The sequence below is a fragment of the Diadema antillarum genome, unplaced genomic scaffold (assembly GCF_040938485.1).
Source record: "Diadema antillarum isolate AM-2024a unplaced genomic scaffold, OU_Dant_1.0 scf00000027, whole genome shotgun sequence".
In the NCBI taxonomy this organism is placed as follows: Eukaryota; Metazoa; Echinodermata; class Echinoidea; order Diadematoida; family Diadematidae; genus Diadema; species Diadema antillarum.
This window is the reverse complement of record NW_027270916.1, coordinates 2845588-2864819: the sequence shown is the minus strand read 5'-3', so window position 1 is coordinate 2864819 and position 19232 is coordinate 2845588. Positions and strand designations below refer to the sequence as shown.

The following is a 19232-nucleotide window of genomic DNA, read 5'->3' as shown; positions in this document are numbered from 1 at the left end:
GTAGACTCGTCAAATATCGTAACATAATGAATTGGTATTGAAGAAGGTATTTACCAGAAACAGACACACAAAATAGGAGAAAATAAATAGTATATCATTTACTCATTATTTATCTAGCGATCCACGTCCGACAAGCTTTGCTTTTTAGTGGATCACTATTTTCCATAATCGAATTTATTTTCCGCTCGCCCACGAAGTATTTATACAGTGTTTTTCCTAAATATTGTATATGTTACATGTTGTTCTATAATTTGTCTCGTATATATATTACATGAACCTTTTGCAAACGTTTGAACAATATTATTTCATCACATGTATACTTTGTACTATGTTTCTTGATTTCCGATGATTGGAAATAAACTATGATTGAATTGAAATTGAAATACCCGCGTAACATGCTGGGATGATCGGAACCATTTAACGTGAAAACACCACTTATCGTATCATTTGTATATTACAGCTATTGTTTTAATGGCACAACTAGCTCATAATATTCAGACTCAGCCTATGGGCAGGGAAAACGGCCATTTGATCTACGATTGAATGAATCGTGTTGAGTGTAAGTCAATTGAACGACGGACAATGTGACTTTGAGTTTAGGGTAATCGTAAAACATGCAATTAAGGATTGCGACCCCCCCCCCCCCCCCGCGCAATTCCGTTGGCGCCAGCTATATATATTTTTGCATGCCTGCTGTTCATGAATAATCATAGTCGGACTGTGCTAACATCAAATGATATCGCTATGCTCTATTTGACCTTGGGGCCCCCATCTCTATCTTCTGATGTGCTGCATGTTTCAATGCCAAATTTTGCTCATCAAACATTCATGCTCAAAACAGTAATGATTTAAGTCTATAAAGGAATAATTTCTACGTTGTTGACTTGCGAATATTTGCTTTGGGAGAAATATCTATTTCGATGTTATAGTACCATCTGGTAGACAAAAGGCCAGTTGGTGGACCTTGTGACATCATACATAGAATATCTTTATTTCTCTGCAGGCATCCTCATGCAGAAGCAGTATTGTATTGCAAAAACAAACAAACAAACAGAACAAAACATATTAGAAGAGAAAACTAATATTGTATCATATCACTGCGCAAAAGGGAAAAATGCTGTCTGTGAATGTTTAACTTGCGCATTAAGTTAATGACAATAAGAAAAAATATCTTTATACACACACACACACACACACACACACACACACACACACACACACACACACACACACACACACACACACACACAAACAAGAATTTGTGTAGCGCTTTCACGCAATTGCTAGCTTAGTCACTGCCAGGTGCTCTTGGTAGAGCGTATTTTCTTATGATGATATGAACGTTATAACTATTTAGGATGTAGAGCGCAGACTTCAACAGACAAAAGATTCTGGACAGTGGGTGTCGCCATGAATGCACACGTAAATGCACGGCAATTCCAGTGCCGAATGGTTGTGGCCGTTAATTATTGCTTCTCTATTATCCTTTCTCAATCCATGCCTTACAATGGCACTCTTTAGGCTCTTCATGAACGATGCAACTCTTCCGAATCCCGCCTTGGGAGTCTGTAGTGATAACCATGGCAACGCCACGCCCCTGGATGATGTATGCCTCCCTTTTTGCTCTTAGCGAAAAAACAACAACAACAAACAGACAAACAAAAGTAGTCAGCCTCCGTTTCTATGATTCAGTAACTACATCCAACTTTCACGCACACCATAAATAACTCTTTAAGCATCAGAAACTCTGCAAAAGACGATATTTTCCCCCTTTTCTCTTTCTGTGCTAAGAGTGAGGGGTGACCTGTGACGTCAGCACATTATAAACTTTTAAACTGCGTGGCGTGTTTTCGACCAATATTAATACCTTGAGAAAACCAGAAGAATGTTAAAAATTCAATTGCTTTTAAATCAGCTGTTCCACTTTAGTGAAACTTTCACTCTTCTCCTTGTTTGATTTTAAACCATAATCTTAGAGTTAACTTGGACACGGAGTGGCTTTTTTAACTTTAAATTTTTTACCGCTGAATCCTCTGTCAGAGCTGCAAACGGCTGACCGTTTTTTTCGCACCTTCGTTCTCATTTTCGCACACCTGATGACGCACTCACGTGCCCAATGTACAGGGTTAGTTCTTGCATGGGCACACAAGAGTTTGCTCACACCTTAAATAGCGTACTCGTCGAATCCCATTTCCAGCAACGTGATCTTTCTGCGTTGGCCCGAGCACGAAGCGATCTTCCTCTCTTGTGAAGCAAAATGGCGGTAAAAAGGGTGAAGAAAAAAAGAACCCAGGATGAATAGCAGACAGTCACACTGCTTTCGGCAGAGGGAAGCCAGAATGTGTTGGACGACATCTAATTGGTTGTAGTAACATCAAGAAAAGGGGAGCACGGCGGGTCGTAACAGCAGCCAGAGTTTGATCATTCAATCTTCGGCGGGCCGACCCGAGAACGACACCGCTCTTTTCCAGAGGGTGTTTCACGGTAACTGATGCTTTGAGAGTTATCGGGCGGTGTCAAAATGACATTAGCCATGTAAAGAAGGAAATAAGAATGATCGTACTATGATATCTGCGGGGTAGAAGGCTGCTGCCATCCACGAACATTATCTAATATCCACGATGCCGCCGGGTATCATGCTTTGATTTCTGACATGCCCTTGAGGTAAAGGCTCGCACCTCTACCAGTAGTTGTTCCGTCAAGATCGGGATCAATTTTCCATAGTTGTATTCCCTCGCCGCTTCGCTAAAATAGGTTGTCTCGGACAGTAAATGTCGGAGCATGTTAATAGGCAAGTTCAAAGTCACATTCTGAGCGTGTGCAGATAAAGGTCACGGCGGACCTTTTAAAATTGACTTGTAGCTGAGATATTCAAAAACTGTATAGGTCTTCATGGAAGATGCAATATCAATATTCTCGTATCTCTCAGGTGCGTGATTTATGCGAATATTCAGCTTAATGTTTATTCCTTTCGGTTACAGCTCGTTATTCCGAAGGTTCGTTATTCCGAAGGCTCTTTAGTTCGAAGATTCGTTATTCCGAAGGCTCGTTATTCCGAATTTCATTTTCGGATTAACGAATCTTCGGAATAACGAACCTTCGGAATAACGCCACAAATGTTCGGATTAGCGAACCTCTAGGTATAGGGAATTTGTATGTTTCGGATGAACGAACCTTTGGAATAACGAACCTTCGTAATAACGAACAGCACCCATTCCTTTCCACCACATTAGCAAGAGACAACCATCCAGCACTTAAATACATAATTACAGCTTTCTGCATGGCTATTTCAACTGCGTTTCCTGAAAGATTATTCTATATTTTGTAAAGTCTCTGGCTCCTAGAGGCCATTGCAGACAAGCGCTAACTATGAACTGGGTGATAGCAAAGTGTGAAATAGCCCTGGTAAACTCAGACAGGAGAAATTGCTGCGAGGGTGCACTTGTACGTGTCTTTACCAACATCTTACTAACTGCAGAACTGTAGACCTACGTAACAAAAAGATAAGTGTTCATCTTTTTCTTGCAATACAAAGGAGGTAATTGAAAATACTTTTAACGGTGACGTGTCCACATCCAAATCCAGGCCTACCTCCATGGATCATACTGTGCACTCACTCAATAATTGGATGGTAGGTTTTCATTTAGGTTTTAAAAAAAAGTTATATAAGGACGAAGAAAGGAAGGAGAATATGGGTTTGAAATGAAAGTGAGCATGGAAATACTGAAGGGAATAAAGCTCCGTGAAAAAAAAAGGAAGGACCTTTCAGTATAGTCCGAGGTATAGCATCAGTAATGGCCAGATATTACAAGCTTGCACACAAGTGATGTTCAGTATCAATCTTCTTTAAATTTAAATTGCGCTCATCATACAATATCAGCTATAGGTGGAAAATAAAACATCCGAAAGGACAACTCAAGACGCTTGAAACTAATAACTTTATATCTTGAAGCGAGTATGAGATTATGTAACATTTGATAATAGAGAATAAAAACAAAGTAATTACTTTGACGACTCTGAAACTATCAATATTTGTTGAGATTAACGCTAACAGAGTCACGGAAGTTGTATTACTTTTATTACAGTCAATTTCACTCCCATAAAGTTTTCGGCAAATTTCCTTTGTATTCTTTCTTTATTCTTCGGACATGGGACGGAAGCCAAAGAGGGGAAAAAAGTTGTGAACCAACAAGAAAAGAGACTATAATCGAATGAAATCGTCCATTTTCATAGCGTTAAGAAACAACGCTTGGGGGCGAAGGGAAGGACGCCACGTTCTAGTCGATTACAGACCGACTCTGGCGGTAATCATTCCCTTGTTTAACCCGATCTTCCGCATGACCCTGGCAATGTTTGTAGTGGCTACGATTACAGCGTCTTGTGGCTCGGAGCCGTCGAAGAGTTGTGCCCAAAAGACTCCCCTTTCCGCCAAAGGGAATGGCTTTATCGATTGGGCGCTCGCCCTGCCGCCACGCGCATTCATTCGCACGGGCTGATCCCCCAACATGAGTTTTGAGAGTTATACAGGGGGAGGTAGGGAGGTGATCATCGAATAAAGAATGAGGAGATTATACACTGGTATATAAAGTGAGGTGGAAAGGCAAGGACAGGTGACATTAATCTTTTAAGTAAAATGACACACGTTTAGATAAATGAAAAGGCACAGGGATATATGTATATTCTTCGTATTTTCTATGTATGTAAACGCTCCATCCTCTATGTCCTCCTTAAAACATGCGAAAATAAAGAATTATGGAGCATTTAATGCCATATAGGTTTTCATCCCCCACATGTTTTGATCAATAACCCATTTTTTCTTTCCGGTCCAAGCTGTCCCTGTCAGACAAGTAGGTACCCAGTTTTTCATTTTTGTACTGTTCCATACCCGAAAAGTTATTGGTCAGACAGTGATTTTTACTAGTCTGGACCGTCGGGTCAGTGCCAGTGTGCAGCATTGGATAAACGTGTAATATTACATATTCTCTGTCCATGTAAGATATATATATATATATATATATATATATATATATATATATATATATATATATCTTAAAGTAGTTCTGTGGTTTGCAATAGTTCATTCATTTTGACACGTCTGCATTCGAGTCACATTGGGCGCTGTAATATTGCAGCTCAAATTGCGCAGCTGATGCATTTATTCCAAATACGTTTTCATCTTCATGTATCAGGTGTTCTGAGAAAAAAAAATCATTATCACGATTATAAGGTTGCCTTTATTACAATTATTTTGGGCCCTATAGGCCAGTTTAGAGTAAGCAGTAGTGTGCAATGACCCCTGGAACCACAGACTTTACAAAACATGGAATGAGCTTTTCGAAAAAAAAGCAGTTGAGAACAGCTGAGCAGAAAATGGTTATTTACACGTTAGTGTTGCATGAAAGTCCTTTGTTAATGTCGTTGAAAAGATTACACATTCACCAGTACATAACAAAATACACCTGGTTTAAACATGGATATTTATAACATTTTCTTTTTTCTATGGTAATATTCATGAAGACCTATTCACTTTTTTGGTTCCCCAGTTACAAGTCAATTTCAAGAGAAGGTTTGCAATCACCGTAATCTGCACAAGCTCAGATTGTAATTGAAAAACGTATTATTGAACAATGTTGTACCAAGTTAACATTACTTATTTTGAATTCGTATATCTATTGTTGTACGACAAGTATCGAACGTCATTATGTATCTTCAAGTAAGAATGCAATAAATTTAAGGACACTATGCCGGAAGATGCAGATGGAGAATTACTCAGGTTAAAGGGACATTCCAGACGATTTTCATGATTTCACATCATGTAGTACATAAATCGACAGCTCCATGTATAGACTAAACGCGGTCTTGTGGAATCTATTGTGGTCCTCGAGCAGGGAAACAATACTCTGAAAAATCTTAAACAAATTACACTGAACAGTGTTGATTACATTGGAGCCTCACCTATTTCAGAAATGTGTAATTCCATTACCGTACCACTTGCTTAACAAGTTCACCTTGTGTAGAATGTATGCATCCATCTTCTTTCGTTCTGCTTCCTTGAGCCCCAACTCATGCCTTCTTATGGTGAGGCTGCCATGTCATCATCCTTGTTCATTGCAATTTGTTGTAAATTTTGAAAACATTCTTATTCCTCAACCCAATCACTATAAATTCTGAAACTCTGTACTCGGTATAACTAAGTTATAATTGTTCAAATGTAAAAGTCTGATAATCATCTGGAAGTCTCCTTTAATTGTTCTTCCCTCTGTGGCAAAGAGAGAGAGAGAGAAAAAAAAAAAGAAGATGCCTCAGCGGAGTAGGTTTCTGGTTAATTGCATAAAGAGTGTTTTACCCTGCTAGGTATCGTCTTTAATACGAGTGGTAATTGTGTAAGTGTTGTTAATTTACTTTTGAACATATTGCTGACCAACATCGTTTTAATCAAATTACAAAAATTGCATTTCCTTCTGACAGAAAGCATCAATCAAAATGTGATCACAATCAAACTGAGACATATCGATTTTCTTTTGCTTAACATGAATCAGAATTACGCCTTACAAAGATGTCTTGCATTTTTGCATGAAAGAAATCCATTCTCTCTCATGAAGTTTATAATCATTATTTACTGTTAAAGCTGCAAGTAACCCTTATGAATGCTCTATATGGTTGATTCGCAATTCCCTTTACAGATTAAAACGGCTCCATGTAATCAGATATTTCACTTGACTGATTAGGATCGATTATAATGTTGACGACGGAAACCTTCCCCATGTTTATTACTTCCTGTATACACTGGGAGCAGACAGCCGTAGATGAGATACTTGCTAAATTATCGATCTCCGCAGAGTATCGTTCGACAATGAGACGAGTTCAGTTCATGCAACGGACGTTGGCACTTGGTCCGTCATGCATCTGTGATTGGAAAAGCACCGGCTCCCTGATTTTATGCTTTGCAATAACGCAAGTGTAGAGACTAACTACAACAATGCTTTGTTATACACATTTCTATTTATATACATTATACATACATACGAATATGAGATGTTCAACTAATTTGATCAGTAACTGAGAAAGTCACTGAAAAAAGAAAGACTTTACTTTTGTGTGTGTATTCCCTGTGTTTGTTGATTACATTTTTTTTCGCATACCACGATTTAGCCGTTCATATTTTCCCTCGATATTTCTGCTTCTTAGTTTTTGATGAAACAAAAGTTTCTTAGGATTCCACAAAAAAAAAAAAATGTGTACTAGATCGTTTATATCCAATTCTGAAAATGTGAATGCTCCCTATATAGCTCGTGTAGAAAGGAGATACCCTGACCCCCCCCCCCCCCGCTCGTTCCACCACCACAAACCTGGTACACAGTGAAAGACGCATACGCCGAAATACCACTTTGAATAAGCCGTCGTAACAATTAATGATGTTTGTCACTTAAAAAGAAATAAGCTGGACATTCCCCAAAAGTATGCTCCAGAGGTTGACTTTCACAAGTAAAAATGCCAAAGCTCCTTCGTATGTATGTATGTATGTGTGTGTGCGTATGTGTGTCGGGGGATACCCCGCGAGATTTGATCAATTTGATTGATTTTAATTAACAGTTCTACTCGGAGAAGGAATTTGCCTTGAAATTTTATCTCTTTCCTCCTTTTCCCGTTTTCTTTTCCGTTCCTTTTCCACTACTTTGGGTTCTGTTGCTGTATATCTTCGACGAAATATGTTTCATCTGCATGTTCAAACCCGTCACTTGCCCACGTCATGTAATATGAAGTCATTAGTTAAAATCATGGGGATACGTATATGGGATAGCTGCTTCGTGTGTGGATTGCAACATTCAACCCACGCAGTCAACGAAAGTTATAACTCTTGAAAACGCAATCATACCCAGACAAAGCATCTCTCCCTCACGTATACTCACACACCCATTCCATCCGCACAAACATGCTTGAACTTCTCACGCAGTTATAGGTATAAGGGACAATCTGTTACATTTGTTTTGCTAAGAGTGAAGAGGTTGGCCCACAGTGGGATTTAAATCCGTTGATATGCTCATATATGCAGGCTGGGGAAAATTCCGCCTACGAAAAACCTCACTAATTAGAATTATTGATGACTCTATGGACAGCGAGACTGGACTACACGGTATTCGCGGCGGGTATACACCTGCACAAACACTCCCCCGGCAGTTCACCGTGTTTCTCTCCTCACCACTTACAGTACTCTCTCTCTCTCCGTGCTTTTAGGTAGCTAGTCTGCGCTTTTATTCTCTAATTCTCTTTCTCTATATTTCAGGGGTTGGCACGAGATTGTTTTCACCCGAGTAACATCACAGGTTTTCTATGATATAGCCAGTAGCTGCGTTTTCAATCGATGTCCGTTTTCAGAGGAGCAGCGTACACGTTATATTATGAATACGGAAATTTCCATTTCGATGATGCAATTTCATTACTTTTTTTTCCATCATTGAGATGGTTTTAGTTCCTATGCTTTAATGCGGAACATTTTGTATCTTAGTAAAAACAAAACAAGTAGTAGTTAATTGGAGAGAAATCTGTGTGTATATGAATATAGCGCTTCATGGTGACATTAACTTATGAGAGCAATACTTTACGAAAGGAACTATATGGCACATGATTGTGTAACCTGAATAGGGGAATACGAAACAAAACGAACTATTAAACTACACTATTCAATCTTTTCATTGAATGAAACAGAAGACTTTGTCTTTTACAATCCCATTAATTCCCATCTTATACAACACGCGAAGCTACAGCTTTCAATAAAAACCAACTTTACAGTTTACATCGCATAGTGAATAATATCATGCGAGCTTGATAGGTCAACGGTCAATGAATCGAATATAAGAAAATGAAAACAACATCTAAGCTTCTACCTTAAATGTTTTATTGGAATGAATCAATCTTATTTAGACAAACCAAGTGAGAAATCTCATCTATTGTCCCCTAACCGCGGACGCCAGATCACGTTTCGCGGAGACGAAGCCCTAAGGATGCATTTCAAGTGCACGGCATATTAATATATTAAATTGTCATGAACCGCAGGCTGTCGTCGGGGGTTGATCGGGAGTCGTATTACTATGTGCATGATACGTTTCTTCCTTTGCAACATGCACAATGTAGACCACCAGAACATTATTCCTGCACAGTGCTCATTTGATATTATGTAATCATTCATATGTTTATATAGATAAAAAGAATCCCATACCATATTTTACGTCGGCCTTATATACACTTGTTTTAGTTTTGTTGGAGTATTGTATAACCATATTTATAACCTATTTATGTATGTGTATTATACACACATATATATGTATATATATATATATATATATATATATATATATATATATATATATACATGTATTATGTAATCAGAATCATCAATGATAAAACTGAACTCAGTATCAACACTTGAGAAAGAGCCAATCGCTCGAAAATTTGTGTGCCGAAATAAAGTGTTGGTGAATACAGCATGAACTTGGTTTCAGTTTTATTGAAGTACGTCATGATTAAGATGTTTCTAGTGTTCATGCCATGAACTTCATGGGTCTAGATTTAGACATATCTGCAGCTGTCATTTACCAGTAATTAGATTCCTTCATTTTCGGGATATCTTTGCAGTTCTTGAGAGCCGAACTCAAAATATTTTCCGAGTACAGTCCATTATGCAGTTTCTATGTGAAACAAGATAAACGTTCCTGTATTTGATAATGTGCACAGGATTAAAAAAAAAAAGTCCAGCAAAATTCGTATACGTACAAGCCAAAGCAAAATGTGGTATCGCATATCATTTTTTTCAATAGGTAGGGACATTTATAATGAATAGGTTATCCATATTCAATTTGATTTGCCTTGTAGCACATGCATAATATTTCATTCTTGTTCAATTGCGTTTCTAACTAATACAAATCATAGTAGACTACGCTTTATTCATTTTTTTTTTTTAGATCTGAACAGTGGCGCCACTTGCTACGATGTCTAAAGTTTTTTGTTTTTTTTATAGTGCTTCACAGTGATTTTTTTTTTCTCTCTGAATGTTTGTGCGCATAATTGGCTTTGTGACGTCTTTCGTCCGCTAGCCGTTGGCTGTTCAACTGCAAAGTGTTGGAAGATGACAGCCTTAGATAAACTTACTCGGACAGTCAGTAGTCAGAAGAAGGGTTCTCGGAAGGCTTGGTCCTTGCTTTCTGTCCAAAATTTCGACCTTTTTACTTCCTTCCATATGAAAAGGACGGAAGAAGAAGGGTTTGTCTTAGGTGTGCCCCGGAGCGAGTTTGCATTTCTGACCTTTCGCCGACTATTCAATTTAAACTTCTGCAGCTTTAAGTGGATGTAAACAGCCACGGTTTGTTCTCGAAAGAGGGTGCAGCCGTAAAAAAAGTCGGATCTTATTGGCGACAACATGTCTGTCAGAATTTAAAGGGAAACATCAAGCCGATGTAGAGGCCGAAAGTCTTCCAAGTTACTGTACCATGGCGCAAACCTTTGCAGCAAATTCAAATGATAATTATAAAAGCTTTAGCGTGCAATTTCGAATTGGACGTTTCTTCATGTAGCAGCCCTACCTCTTCACTTTCAACGTGGTTGAAAGACTATAATCTTTATTTATTCATGTATGTATTTGTTCAGTATTTAATAGGATTACTCTTTCAGCTTACTCGGAATTTGCAGACATGTAAAGAACGAGGAAAAACAACTGCAAACCATGCAAAAACAAATACAAAAACTATTCAAGAGAATTCGATTGTACACAAAGAAAAAAAAAGGCGAATCCGGGAAAGATCAAGTACACATTCACCTCCACAAAAATGCAAATCATTAGATCTCGTAAAGAGTACAAAAGGGTACATTTCTCTTTAAAAAAAATATGTATTAAAGAGACTATCTATGTCCCAGGCAATAGAAGGTTTGAAATGTGTGGATCCAGATGCGTGTGTAAAATTTATACATACCTTACGATAGCGTACAGGCCTTATTTCTCTAAGTTCCTCGAGGTTACGTTTTCTGTTCATAAACCTATCACAATCACAAACACACAGTCTCCATCAGTCAGTGTTTTCAAATAAGCCTTGAAAACACATTTTTTTAATAGCAACTAGTTCGTAGCTGTTTATCCAATTACACATACTGTCGTACATGTTTTGAATTGATGGTAAGCGCTTTGGGCCTTGTGGGAAAAGCGCACTTTAAATAATAGTAGTAGTAATAGTAATAGTAATAGTAATATTGTACATTTTTAAAGTGTTTCAGTCAGAAACCGAATATATTTGTTGCACTCTCGTAAATTGCATTCTGTCATTGAATGCTTTGATGTTTATTGGTTTCTTTGTTTATCTTAATCGCGTGGGTGTGGAGGAGTGGGGGTGTATTGAAAGGAAAAATGTATAATTGCAGTATCCCTTGACGTACGGTTTTCAAACGTTTTTGATGGCCCACAATATTTTCATGTGGTATTTCTTCTGTTTATTTGTGTGTGTGTGTGTGTGTGTGTGTGTGTGTGTGTGTGTGTGTGTGTGTGTGTGTGTGTTTGTGTGCCATCGTCTTGATGTACTTGTCGACTAGTCACCAGTCACCATCCTCAAAATATTGACTGGATTCTCATCGTCAACGCGATAGTGAAATTCTGCCATCTGCATTTTGATGGGTTGGCCATTGAGATGGAGTGACAGATTTGTCTATTCTGGGACTAGGGAACATCGATGAAGAGCCGGGTAATGCTCGCGATACCAAAGCCGAAGATGTGGTGGCATCTCTCTCCTTTTTGTACTTGTTATGATCTGCGATCAATGAAACATTTTTGTCTCTCTCTGCCTATCTCCCGCTACCCCCCTCATATCTCCCTCTCCCTCTCTCCCTCCCCCGCTCCCTCTCTCTCTCTCTTTTGCTGTCTTTTTCTCTTCTCATGCTGATACTCACATATGAGACGTGCCTTATTCTCTCGTTTTTATCAATGGGCATCTTGTCTTCATTCTACAGACAGATTGTCACCACGCGAGATGCCCTGGTTAAAGGATGCGATCCTGATAACACCATCGTTTTAAAAAGTAATCGTATCGTCAAAATCTGTTGCCACCCTACACACGTATAATACACGATAAAACTGGGATAACTGATTGCCAGAATCGATAGTGCGAAACGATCCTGATAAAACCGTAGTATACTCTTAAGAGGAGGCGGCTTCGATGATCGCGTGCGTTCGCTCCTCTCTCCCACACGTCATTCATCTATTCCAATTATGCTACGTATAGACCTCACAGCGTTGTTATGGCGTCATTTTACCCTTGGTGCGAATAGTGGGTGCGCGCTGATTAAAATCCCCTCTTACAGCTACACATCGCTGGCTCCCACGTGCGCGGTTCTTGTACGTATCTACTCCCGCTTTTCATCATCTTTTTTTTTTTCATCGTGGTCACTTGACATGTGTTACTTGTGCAGCAGACCCCGTCCCCCTTGAAACTAGAACTCTTAAGCAAAGCCGTTTAAGTGGCAAAAAGGAGAGAAAAAATGAATCCTTGAAAAAAAAAAGAATCCTTTGGGAAATAGTGTCCCCTTTTCATTCCCGTCTGACGTCATGTTCTGTCATCACGGGAGCTCGGAGCAAACTTGAGGTTAGTTTGAGTTTTCTTTTTTCTTTTAGCTGCCTTCGTCGTGATGGAACCTCTCTATACGCGAGTTGTCCAATCATCGCTACAAAGAGTAAACACCTGTCTGGCTCAGGACATACTCTGTGTGATATTGATTTGGGTTTTTCATCTTTTTTTTCTTCTTCTTTTTCTCTCCTTTTTTCTTTTCATTTCTGGGTCGCCGGCGGGTTGGAGATCATACTCGAGGCGGTGGCCAGCCCGTGAGTCCAGAACACAACAGATAGCGTCCCTGCGGGATTTCCGAGTCATGTTTAACATTTCGGATCCGCTTGCTGCTTTCCGAATGAAAAGTACAACCTTTGAAGACACGCCATGCAAAGATACGACAAAAAAAGATTGAAGAAACACAAGATAAATCTAGCTCAGTCAGGTCTCAAGAAGAGAGTAGCGAGGAAGTTTGACCTTTATACGTTTCACTCTCTCTCTAAAGACACACAGTGCATGTTAACCTTGCCCAGTGTACACGATTCCCCATGCAATCTGGTACATGTAGCAACAATTCGAACCGAGAAAGTAAATAAATTGAAAATGATTTGTTGCTGTCTTCATCTTGAGGCTTCTGATGAATAGTTTGTTTCTCCTCGGGGTACTTTCTTTGGTACAAGAGGACAGAGAGTATAGTACGATGAGCGGGCTCTACAGTCTTAAAGGGAGACGTCATTTCACCCCCTGCACATCGGGTCATGGAAAAATCTCGTTAATTTCACTTTAGACTACGCTGCCTGATAGTACTCTTTAGCGGGTTTTTGCGTAGACGTTTCTTGTACACAAATGCGCACTCCCAAGTGAATGTGTCGTACTGTCATAAATATTTACTCCTAGATATTTACTGAAAACCTCTCTTGCCTACCTTGTATGGAGTACCAAAGTGTGATGCCACAGTCCCATTCACCGCCATGGAAACTGGTTCAAATCAACCTCACCTGGCCCGAGTGCTTATGTGCGGACCAGGGGCAGTGGCGTATCTAGGGGGGGGGGCAAGGGGGGCACGTGCCCCGGGCGCCACTCGTTGGGGGTGCAAAAAACGAAAAAAAAACGCAAAAAAAAAGAAGAAGAAAAAGAAAAAAAAACGAAGAAGAAGAAAAAAGAAAAAAGAAAAGAAGAAGAAGAAGAAGAAGAAAAAAAAAACTCGCCAGGAAAGGGGGGGGGGGGAGAATGGTGGGGGGCAGAAAACCAAATCAAACAAGATAAAAACAAAACATGATGATGACGCGGACAAAATGACAATGTTTATTGTGTTCACACAAGAATTCCATGTTCTGTCAGCTGAAATACAAAAATTTTCGGCTCGCTCGCTGCGTTCGCTCGCCAAAATTTATATCAATAAAGAAGGTAAGAACAAAACGTGATGATGACGCGGACAAAATGACAACGTATATTGTGTTCACACATGTCATTTTATATTTAGCAAGCAAAATGTTTCACGGAGCAGCGGCTGCAATTTCTTTCGTTCTGAAGCGATCGCCAATTGGATCAAAAGAATGCGCCAACGGTTTCGAGCATACGGGGGGGGGGGGGGGGGAAGGGGGCGCAAAGAAAATCAAGCAAGATAAGAACAAAATGTAATGATGACGAGGAAATATGCAAATTTCGGCTCACTCGCTCGTACAATTTAGAGTATTTTTTTTTCAAGTCCACAGTTTGTTGGTATAAATCGTTGTCACTAGGCCGTCACTATTATCTTGATTAGGATTGTAAGATTAAATAAGCCAAAAATGACAAGAATTCAATGTTTTGTAAGCTGAAATACAAAAATTTTCGGCTCGCTCGCTGCGCTCGCTCTCCAAAATTTATCAAAAAAAAAGAAAGAAAAGAAGAAGAAGATAAGAACAAAACGTGACGATGACGCGCACAAAATGACAATGTCTATTGTGTTCACACATGTCATTTTATATTAAGCAGGAAAAATGTTACACGGAGCAGCGGCTGCAATTTCATTCGTTCTGAAGCGATCGCCGATTGGATCAAGAGAGGACGCCAACGGTTTCGAACACAATCGGGGGGGGGGGGGGGCGCAAAAAAAATCAAAAAAGATAAGAACAAAACGTAATGATGACCCGGAAATATGCAAATTTCGGCTCACTCGCTCGTACTAATTTAGAGTACTAGTATTGTAAGTCCTCAGTTTGTTGGTATAAATCGTTATCTATAAGGTTGTCACTATATCTTGATTAGAATTGTAAGACTTAATAAGCAAAAAATGACAAGAATTCCATGTTTTGTAAGCTGAAGTACAAAAATTTTCGGCTCGCTCGCTGCGCTTGCTCGCCAAAATTTATAAAAAAAAGAAAGAAAAAAGAGATAAGAACAAAATGTGATGATGACGTGGAAATATACAAATTTCGGCTAACTCGCGCCTACTAATTTAGAGTACTTTTGAAATTCCTCATGCAGTTTGTTGGTATAAATCGTTATCTATAAGGCCGTCACTATATCTTGATTGGAATTGTAAGATTTGGTTAGCAAAAAATGACAAGAATTCCATGTTTTGTAAGCTGAAATGCCAAAATTTTCGGCTCGCTGCGCTCGCTCGCCAAAATTTATCAAAATTCATTACATCTAAATCACCCTCAAAAGACCCCTTTAAAGTGCTTGAAAAAGCATATCATGTGGACTTTGTTTAAAGTCCCTATACCGGGATGGGGTTGGGGTTGAACACTTTTTCAGAAATTAGGGGCGCAATTTTCGCGCTTGCCCCGGGCGCCGTTTTCCCTAGATACGCCACTGACCAGGGGCCCCGTTTCATAAAACTTGTTATCAGTGACAAGTTGTGATAGTTGTTACAAGCTACTGAACTCCTTGCATCTGATTGGCTGAGAGCAAATTTGTCATAGAAATGTGGCAGTTGTCACTGATAACAAGTTTTATGAAACGGGACCCTGGTTTCAACCAATTCCAACGCATGTGTGAACACAATTACACAAACATTTAATTTGCATTGAAAGATATTAAAAATAATAAAAAGGTGTTATACAAAGTCCGAATGATCATCTGCTATAATTTGTTTAGCCCAAAACACAGACAGACACGTTCACAGCTAGCGATAGAGAAACCCATGTTTTTAATACCGACATAAATATTATCCTCATCGAACTTCTACGAGACGCCACAAGAAAGAGTTCTGAAATAAACAACACGTCTCCGGATGCATTCGGATATTTCTGGTTATCGAATCACATGGCGGTTTATTTCAGTCATATTTGCTCCCTTTTTCGAGTACGATTCGGGAGGCTGACGAAATAATTCCGGGGATGGGATCGGGTCCAATTCAGTGAGGCGGAGAGCGAAGCATCGATCGCTTCATGGGGAGCGTGACTAATCTTACACACGCACCCAAGCACGCACGTGGTTTGACATGCATGGCAAAATCCTGACACGACCGTCGTGAGATATACACCGTTAAAGAGGAAATCCACCCTAAAAATTCATTAACTTCAAAAGAAAGAGAAAAATATTCCCTACAGAACGATACAAAAATGATGAAAATCGGATAAGAAGTAAGGAAGATATAACATTCTGAAATTTCAGTTTTGTTGTTGTTGTTGTTTTTTTTTTTTGGGGGGGGAAACATTTCTTGACCAGTCCAAAAATGACAAAAATCTCATACTTCACCAGTATGAATATAAAACTCGCTCATTTGAATATTCGTAAGGATTGGTTAAGAAATATTTTTTTTTAATCAAAATGTCATGTCTTCCTTATTTCTCATTCGATGTTTGTCTTTTTTGTCTCCCTCTGTAGGGAATAACTTTGGCTTTCTTTTGAAGTTTATCTATTTTTAGGTGGATTACCTCTTTAAACCCGTCACGCCCCTCCAAAAAAGTGTGCGCCAATCGCAGCATAGGTAGACCTTCAATGATTAATGCTTTGTGCTCAATGTTTGTGAGGCAGGGCCTTTTGGAAGATCAGTGCCTTGACTCCTGATGAGCTCATTCTAGATAACATGACACACTAACTACTTAACTAAGTGAACTAAATTAAAGAACAAATCAATCAATCAATCAATAGATAGATATTTAGTTAATCAACAAGCAAATCAATAAGAACATGCATACATCTACCAATGAATTTTCACTTAATGAATAAACATTAACAATGTCTGATTTGCCGTGTTAAAAAAAAATGTCTTAAATCATTGTGAGTAAGACAATTTATTGTAACCCTTTCTATCAAAATAATGCAAAATGTTGCACTAGCCGTTTAATTTAATCTCGGAGGAAAGAAGTGAACTTCCTTGGCGAAAAAAATATATATATATACACTGAATCGAGAATCAGGAGAATTTTTCACTACGGATGTGTCAGGTGTCTCGATACAGACACACATAAGATGAGCACTATTACGTTCCATACCTTACAGTTTTGTAGTTTTATGGTATTAATGAAAGTCACAATAGGTTCAGAAGGCAAGTAACTTTTGCTAAAGTGTCGTAAGAAGTGCTTCGATACGGCCAAACTTTCATTCCGCAGAACCTGGAGAATAGTGGGTAACCTTCAACAACAGCGTGAAGATCTTCTTGGAGTCTTTGGTAAATGTCAAATGTATGAAGGAGAGGGTGCTTTCTTCCAAACTTGTTGCTTGTTGGAGCAGATTTCGTCTCGCCCGGGGGAAACACATGACTACACGTTCGACTAATCGATGATATGGTCTGTTCGAGCGAGCTTCTCTTCTCTCCCTCTCTATATATCTCTCCTTTCTCTCCCTCTCTGTATCTCTGTCTGTTTGTCTATCTACCTCTCTCGCTCGTGGTTCGATTGAACAGGCCTGATATAACATGGTTGCGCGAAAGGCAGTCGATTTTGCACATTTCGAATGCAAACTGTTCAACCTGTTGTTAATGTATGGGGTGAATCTCATTGCAGGATCAGCCCGTCATCCTTTTGAGGCAGACCAGTCTAATCTCAAGAATGTCCTCTCTTTTGAAGTCATATTGAGTCATGAGATTCAAACACGTCTTCAGATGAAAGCTCATGATAGTAATTTGTGTTTCCTTATTCATGATGGCATGATATGCTGAACGGAATGGCGTCACGAAACTCTGCATAATTCTTATTCTTTTTTTCCTCCGCTTTCAGGTACTTGACGATTATGAACCCACTACGCCCTCGAATGACGCATTCGACGACGATGACGATCCTGGGTTTCATATGGGTGGTGTCTTCGTTCGTCGTCATCCCAACCACCATCAACACTCAGACGCACCTTGATAAGAAACTCGACGGCAGGCAGATGATCCAGTGCGTCGAGACGGGTTGGAAGAGAAACTCGGCAATGCTAGCCAACACTCTTTTCCTAGTCATCGGCGAGTTCTGCATCCCGCTCACCCTGATGAGCGTCATCTACTTCCTCATCGCTCGTCGACTGTGGTTCCGGCAGGTTCCGTGCGACCACATGACCGAGCAGCAGGAGGCTGCCGCGGAAGCGTCGAAGAGGCGGACGATACGGATGCTTATAATCGTAGTGGCTCTCTTTGCCATATGCTGGGCGCCTTACAATGGCTTCTCGATCGTCCGAGACTTCTATCTACCGAGTAGCGGGGACTCCAGATACAAACTGTTCAACACAGTGTTCTACCTTGTCGAGGCCCTAGCCATGTTGAATAGCATGTTCAACACGCTCATCTACATCTTCTTCAACGTCAACTTTCGCAAGTGTGTGTTCCAGTTATTTACGCCGGCGAACCGGACGTGTACGTCACAGTCCACCGTGAGAGTGCGCTATTCGCGCCCATCCCAGGTCGCCAAGGGATCGTCGAATAATTATGATGCCTGTAACCATGGAAATGGGAGAGGAGATCTGACGCGAGATACCGCCAGGACCTCGGTGTATCAGACATGAGGAAAAATTAAAAACGAAACATGAATACATGTATGACTCAAGACAATACAATTGCCCGGAAATGCACTTGTACGGTATTTCCCTAGAGAGCAATTACCGCTTGACCTCATCGGAAAATTTGTTTGAAAGACAAATGTGCATCCTATGAAACCTGCAATCTAGAACCGATCACAGAAAATTTGTACTCAGCAATTCGTCAAGTTTATAACGAATATGATAAAGAATGCCCTCTGAGTCCTTTATCTTGAAATAACTATTTGGCGCGAGGTGCTGACACTTTTAGTCAAGGCGCAGGGACCCAGAAAAAATGACTTCGTTCAACCCAACCCGCAGAAAAGGTTTGACTGCATGGGGTGGTCGGCTTGACCCTCTGGAACACCCCTAGGTAGTATGTGATTCCAAATTGTGGTATCAATAAAATTTTACAGGCCATTTTAGTTGCGACAAGACCTTATTCTTCGAGAAAGAGTCTGCGCACGCTAAGACTACTACACGTACCACTAGAACTGCTACAGGCGCCAATGCCAGCGGTGCGTATAGTAGTCTTAGCGCATACAGACTTTTTAGGCGACAAACAAGGGTTTTTGCCTGCAAACTAACTTTTCACGCCAAGCTGGGGTCGGTGTAGTGTAGTTTCTAGACGTTTTTATTTCGTCTTTATTTTTCCGAGTTAAAGCAAGCCGAGTGAGAGCGCCTACCCAGTGATTTCGACGCCAGAATCGTTTTTTTTTTGTCGCA

The 19232-nt window shown here is 39.9% G+C and overlaps 1 protein-coding gene across 1 annotated transcript in view; it reads left to right on the top strand.

The window, feature by feature from the left end:
• LOC139735269 (prokineticin receptor 2-like) overlaps positions 1-18494 on the top strand; it is a 42897-nt gene extending 24403 nt beyond the window's left edge. The window contains exon 4 of the mRNA XM_071646027.1: positions 17732-18494. Within this exon, the coding sequence (XP_071502128.1) occupies positions 17732-18494 (763 nt within the window). The remainder of the gene's footprint in view (positions 1-17731) is intronic.
• Positions 18495-19232: the final 738 nt, after the last annotated feature.